Genomic DNA, 7,337 nt, shown 5'->3' with positions numbered 1-7,337 from the left:
CTGATCTGTTCGAGGAGTTGCTGCCGGATCTAGCTGCCAAGGAAAAACAACAAAATGAACATGGTACCAAATTCAGGATGGCTTCGAAGATGCTACAAGAAATAAAGGCAGGTAATAAAGTGTGTCGCATGAAAAAGGCTTTGTACGGTCTAAAACAGGCTGGTCGTCAGTGGCACAAGAAACTCGATCAAGTGTTACGAGATTTTGGGTTGCAGCCACTGACCTCTGATGGATGCGTCTACTTGAGTAACCGAGGTCCCGATACGTTGATCGTAGTGACTTACGTAGATGACATTTTAGTAGCATCAACGAGCCTAGATTGGATGTCTGAGTTTAAAAGGCAGCTAAAGTCAAAATTTGACGTGAAGGATCCGGGCAGCGTTAGGCATTGTTTGGGCCTAGAATTTACAGAAAAGGATGAAGTGATGGAAATTTCTCAGGGAGCGTACATCGAGGAAATTCTAAGAAGATTCGGAATAGACGAATCGAAACCTGCAGTCACACCGTTAAATCCTGGAATGAAGCTAGTGAAGCCGGACAGTTGCTCTGAGGACGATCTAGAAGCTTACCCTTTCCGAGAACTTATTGGAGCGTTAATGTACCTGGCAGTAGGTACACGCTCTGACATCTCATATGCTGTGAACTCGCTCAGTCAGTTCTGTACCTGCTACGGAAAGGAACACTGGATGGCAGGAAAGAGGATCCTGCGTTATCTTCGCGGAACAGCCAGTCTGGGTCTAAGATTCCAGAAATCAGCCAAGCCACTTCAAGGTTTTGTGGATGCCGACTGGGGTAGTTGCCCTGAGGATAGAAGATCATACACGGGATATGTCTTTATCCTAGGAAGTGGAGCGGTTTCTTGGGAAGCTAAGAAACAGAGAACGGTCGCGCTGTCCAGCACTGAGGCTGAATATATGAGTCTCACAGAGGCGGCGAAAGAGGCCATTCATCTGCGGAGATTCTTGGCAAAACTTGGATCGGAACAGCGGAAAGCAGTTAGACTCTACAACGACAATCAAGGAGCGCACAAACTGGCGAAGAACCCCGTGTTTCACTCCCGGACGAAACACATCGATATTCGTCATCATTTTGTACGCGAAGCTCTCAAGGAAGGTGCGATCACCATCGAGTACATGCCAACAGAGGAAATGATGCTGATGTGCTTACTAAGTCTTTGCCTGGTTCCAAACACAGGAAGTACTCAGTGAAGTTCGGTTTAAGTGTTAACAGCAATACGTCCTAGTTTGAGGGGAAGTGTTGTACATAGTGAAGTTTGGCAAACCTATGACGTGATATCATAGCAGTGCGCTCTAGCGGTGGATATGCAAGTACGTATAGTGTGACGTATGCAGGAGAGATCAGTTAGTCTTTTGGGCCTTGTCGCCATTGTCACTTCGTGTACTTGTTCGCTCCGTTAATCTGAATATAAAATCATATTCCCCATATCTGTTTTGTTTCGTATTAACCAACACACCTATCCTGGACCTTTTCAACAGAAAAATTCGCAAATAATAAAATTTCCGAAAATGAAATTCCTGGATGGAAAAATTCACATATAATAGAATTCACGAATAGGAAAATTCACGGAAACAAAATTCCCGAATAAGAAAATTTGCCGAATAGCATAATTCCTGAATAATAAAATTATTCCCGAATAGGAAAATTCGAGAATAATAAATTTACGAAGAATGAAATTCTCGAATAGGAATATTCCTGAATAATAAAATTCTTGAAAAGAAAAATCTCCAGAAATAAAATTCTTGAATAGGAAAACTCGAGAATAATAAAATTTCCAAGGAATGAAATTCCCCAATAGGAAAATTCCTGAATAATAAAATTTCCGAATAATAAATCTGTTGTCGAATAGGAATATTCCCGAACAATAAAATTATTTCCGAATACGAAAATTCCCGAATAGAAAAATTGGCAAATAATAAAATTTCCGAAAAATGAAATTCCTGAATGGGAAAATTCACATATAATAAAATTCGCGGAAACAAAATTCCCGAATAAGATATTTCGAGAATAATAAAATTTCCGAATAGGAAAATTCCCGAATAAGAAAATTCTCGAATAGAAAAATTGCCGAATAGCATAATTCCTGAATAATAAAATTATTTCTGAATAGGAAAATTCGAGTATAATAAAATTTCCGCAAAATGAAATTCCCGTATAGGAAAATTCCTGAATAATAAAATTATTCCCGAATAGGAAAATTCGAGAATAATAAATTTACAAAAATGAAATTCCCGAATTGGAATATTCCTGAATAATAAAATTCTTGAAAAGAAAAACCTCCGGAAATAAAATTCTTGAATATGAAAATTTGAGAATAATAAAATTTCCAAGGAATGAAATTCCACAATAGGAAAATTTTGAATAATAAAATTTCCGAATAATAAATCTATTGTCGAATAGAAATATTTCTGAACAATAAAATTATTTCCCAATACGAAAATTCCCGAATAGAAATATTCCCAAATAATAAAGTTATTCCCGAATAGGAAAATTCGCAAATAATATTTCCGACGAATGAAATTCACGAATAGGAAAATTCGCGCAAATAAAATTCCGTAATTTAAAAAATTAAATTTCTCATAAATATTATTTAGTTTAAAAAAACAATCAAATATTTTTATCCTACAAATTATTATTTTCAAAGTTTTCTTAATTATTGTTTTCATTGAAAATAACAATAACTAAAAAAAATTAATTTCTGAATGGAATTTTTTTCCAGTTATTGTTATTTTCAATCAAAACAATAGTTTTAGAAACATGAAACTTTAAAAATATATTTTTTTAAAACAAATATTTGATTAATATATTTTTAATGAATAGATTTTCTGTCGAGTATTTTAATACTCGAAAATTATCAAATTTTGTAATATTATAAACTATTCGGGAATTTTCCTATTTAGGAATTTCATAATTCAGAAATTTTATTATTCGGGAATTTCATTTCACGGGATTTTTCACTTGTCCCTCGATTTGATTGTTTAATTTGATATATTTTATGTTTGTATTCATTATATTTTACATAATTTTATTTTATTAATGCATTTGAATTTTCTTAAATTAATTTTATTTTATATTTTTAGTTTAAAATTTGTATATTTATGTATTTTTTTCATGTTTTTTATTTCAGATGAAGCTGTTGAAACCTGTGACGCTTGTTTAGTGATTGGAACTTCTTCGGTCGTCTATCCGGCCGCAATGTTTGCACCTCAAGTTGCTCGTCGAGGCATTTCTGTTGCTGAATTTAATATCGAATCGACTCCAGCAACTCGAGATTTTAAGTTAGTATTGCACACATATTTAATTATAATTTTTGAAATAAAAATTCCCGATTAATAATATTCTCTAACAATAAAATTTCCAAATTATAAAATATTCGAATGAGAAAATTCCTGAATTGTAAAATTCTAGAAATTAAATAATTACAATTTTTCATAAACATATTTTATTGATTACAAATACAATAATAATATATCATTTTATTCAATTGTTTAAAAATTTAAAAAGTTCGAAAATTGCTTCAGTATAAAATAACAATTCAACTATTTGGATAGAATTTTTTTGTTGCAAAAATTAACTATTTGGTTAAAAATGTTTGTATTTTATTGAAACTTTTTTCTGTAGAAAATAAGTCTCCTTGGTGGCTAATTCATCATTTTCTGTTAAAAATTTACCTCTAGGTTTTTTGTAAAAATTAATTTTTATTTAATAAAAATCTTACTATTCAAATTAAAAAATAAACTGTTTTGTTGGAACTGAAATTTTTATTTGTAAATTCATTTTTTTAAACCGGAAATTTAACTTCAATTTTTGATTGAAAATAGATATTTTTTACTTGAAATTTGATTATTTTCTGGAGAATTCCTGTTTTATAATTGAAAATTAATATCTTTGGTTAAATATTATTATTTTTTTGTTTAAAATTAAACTGTGTCAGTTGAAAATGAATAATTTAACTATTTTGTTCAATTTTCTTTTAAATTAATTTTGTATGATTGAAAATGTTACTATTTAATTTTTGTTGAAAAATTATTTTTTATTTAAAAGTTCAATAATTTGCTTCAAAATTCATTTCCGATTGAAAGCTAATTTTTTAAAATGAAAATTTAACTTTTGAAAATTCATATTTTTTAGTTTGAAATTGATCTTTTTTAAGTTAAGATTAATATTGTTAAATTGAAATTGCGTATTTTTTATTAGGAATTTAATCTTTTTGGTTAGAAATTCATTTTTTTCGAAAATTAATTTTTTTAACTGAAAATTCAACTATTCTATTTTTGTTTCAAATTGAACTTTTTTAGTTAGAATTCATCTTTTGGTAGAAAATTTAAATCTTTTTTGACAAAACTTGTTTTTATCGAAGTTTAATTTTTTTAACTGAAAGTGTAACTACAATTTTTCAATAAAAATGGATCTTTTTCAGTTGAAAATCCGTATTTTAATTAGAAATTAATCTTTTGGATATGAAATTGAATTTTTCTTTTCAAATAATGTTTTTATGGTAAATTATTTGTTTTTAACTAAAGTTTTAAATATTCAAATTGAAAAATATTGAAAAATCTTTGTTTTTAGTAATTTTTTTATGTAAAAATTTAACCAATTCAGTTAAATACTCGATCATTTGAGATGAAAATTAATCTCTTTGATTAAAAATTAATTTTTTGAATGAAAATTTAACTTTTAAAAATTGATCTTTTTTAGTTGAAATAGTAAAAATTCATACTTTTTAATTGAAATACGGTATTTCTTATTAGAAAATTAACCTTTTTGGTTAGAAATTCAATATTTTAATTAATAATTCATCTCTTTATTAGTAAATTGAACTTTAATTTTAAAACATCTTTGTTTTTAGGGTCGAAAGTCAATTTTTTAATCTGAAAATTTAACTGTTCTATTTTTGGTTGATAATTTTACCTTTTTAGCCAAGAAAGTAACATTTCAATTTAAAATTGATCTTTATTATGAAAAAATTCTTCTTTTTTTAAGGAAATTAATTTTTTGTTAAAGTTTTATTATTTCAATTTATTGTTTTTTTATTTATATTAATTTTTGTCTTTAAAAATTTTACTATTTCATTTAATTCCATTGAATATCAATTTTTTTGCGTAAATAATATTCTATTAATGTATTGGAAAATTCATCTTTTTTGGTGATCCTTGATTTTTAAAGTAAAAATTACACTATTCATTCTTGTTGTCGAGAATTGATATTTTTTATTTTTAAATTTTTGTATATTTTTTTAATTCGTGTTTTTGTAGAAGATAATTGATCTCCTTCGTTAAAATTTTACTCTTTTCGGGTGACAAATTAACTATTTTTTTAAACATTTTTTTTTATTGGATTTTTTTGACTTAAAATTGAATTAATCAATTTTTGGTTCAGAAATTGAACTATTCTAGGTAATATTCGTGAGTTTAATGAAAATTGATTTCTTTGGTTAAAAATTGAACCATTTTGTTGAAAAATTCTTTTTTTTTTGAAAAATCATTAAGTTTAACTAAAAATGCATTTATTTTTAATTTTTAAATTAAACTATTCTAGCCGAAGATTGATAATATTTTTGAAAATTCAACTATTATGTTAGAAATTCCATTTTTTTTGTGAAAATTAATTGTATTTAACCGAGAATGTAACAATTTTAATTGAATAGAATATAGTATTAAAATTAATTTTATTCAAAATAATATATATTTTTCCTTTAAAATAAAAATTTGTTTTAATTATTTTTTAAATTCACGTGCTACCGAAGAAAATTCAAGAAATCATTAATTATGTTTTCAGCATTATCTATTTATTTAATTATTTGATTGTGATAATATATTTAAACATTTCTTGTTATATAATTTCGGGACGACTGAAAAATCCCGAAAAATAAAATTCCCGACACAGTAAAATTCCCGAATTAGAAAATTCCCGAATAATCAAATTCGCGAATAATAAAATTGCCGAAAAATAAAAATACCGATTTGGAAAATTCCCAAACAATAAAATACACGAATAATAAAATTACCGAAAAATAAAAATACCGAAATGGAAAATTGCCGAAAAATAAAATTTGCCAATAATAAAATTGCCGAAAAATAAAAATACCGCATTGGAAAATTCCCGAATAATGAAATTCTCGAATAATAAAATTTTCGAATTATAAAATTCCCGAATTGGAATATTTCCGAACAATAAAATTCCCGACAGAAAATTGCCGATTTATAAAATATACGAATTGGAAAATTCCCGAATTGTAAAATTCCTGAATTTTAATAATTAGAATTTGTTATGAATACATTTGATTGGTTACAAATACAACAATAAAATATTATTTTCAAAAATTATTTTTAACATTTAAAATTTCGAAGTTTATTTTTAGAATTAAAAATAGCAATAATTTTAAATAAAATATTTCTAGGTAACGCATGTTTTTTCAATGTTCACAGTATTTGAAAAAATACAAAAAGCGTTCGCAAAAATAAAATTAAAAATTAATATATATATATTAATTTATAAACTATATATATTTAAAAAATTCTAATTGTTAAAATTCGTGAATTTTCCAATTCGGATATCTTATAAATCGGGAATTTTATTAATCGGGAATTTTCCAATTCGGTAATATTATAAAATGTCGAGAATTTTATTATTCGGGAATTTTGCAATTCGGGAATTTTACAATTCTGAAATTTTACTATTCGAAAATTTTATTATTCGGGAATTTTCCAATTCGGTATTTTTATTTTTCGGCAATTTTATTATTGGTGAATTTTACTTTTTGGCAATTTTCCAATTCGGTATTTTTATTTTTCGGTAATTTTATTATTCGTGTATTTTATTATTTGGGAATTTTCCAAATCGTTATTCTTATTTTTCGGCAATTTTATTATTCGCGAATTTGATTAATCGATAATTTTCTAATTCGGGAATTTTACAGTGTCGGGAATTTTATTTTGCGGGATTTTTCAGTCGTCCCACAACTTCTTTAAACTTTAAAAAATTAAAAATATTAATTCAATCTTTAGAAAGTTTTACCATAAACAAATTACTCATCCTTTAATAAATTTACTTTTAGAATTGAAAAACTGTTATTTAACTCGACATATGAAAAGTGCCTAATATTTTTATACATATAGATTTTATTTTGATTTATATTATTTTTATTTATTATTATTATTATTATGATTAAATTAATTATGAATTAATTATCAATATAATATATTAATATAATTAATTTATCATCATTTAAATTACTGTTACGCTTATTTTCATTTTAATAATAAATAAGATTTTAGATTTACAAGAACTGAATAAAAATTACTTATAATAAATTTCAG

At 26.2% G+C, this 7,337-nt stretch overlaps 1 protein-coding gene across 1 annotated transcript in view; it reads left to right on the top strand.

Moving 5' to 3' along the window:
- The window catches only part of LOC117171458 (NAD-dependent protein deacylase sirtuin-5, mitochondrial-like), a 32,486-nt gene that overhangs the window by 24,800 nt on the left and 349 nt on the right, over positions 1-7,337 (top strand). Inside the window, exon 4 of the mRNA XM_033358798.1 lies at positions 3,146-3,296. Coding sequence (XP_033214689.1) covers positions 3,146-3,296 — 151 coding nt within the window. The remainder of the gene's footprint in view (positions 1-3,145; positions 3,297-7,337) is intronic.

Source organism: Belonocnema kinseyi, chromosome 4 (genome assembly GCF_010883055.1).
Source record: "Belonocnema kinseyi isolate 2016_QV_RU_SX_M_011 chromosome 4, B_treatae_v1, whole genome shotgun sequence".
Taxonomy (NCBI): domain Eukaryota; kingdom Metazoa; phylum Arthropoda; class Insecta; order Hymenoptera; family Cynipidae; genus Belonocnema; species Belonocnema kinseyi.
Note: the sequence above shows the minus strand (reverse complement) of the source record. Positions and strands in the feature narration are given on the sequence as shown.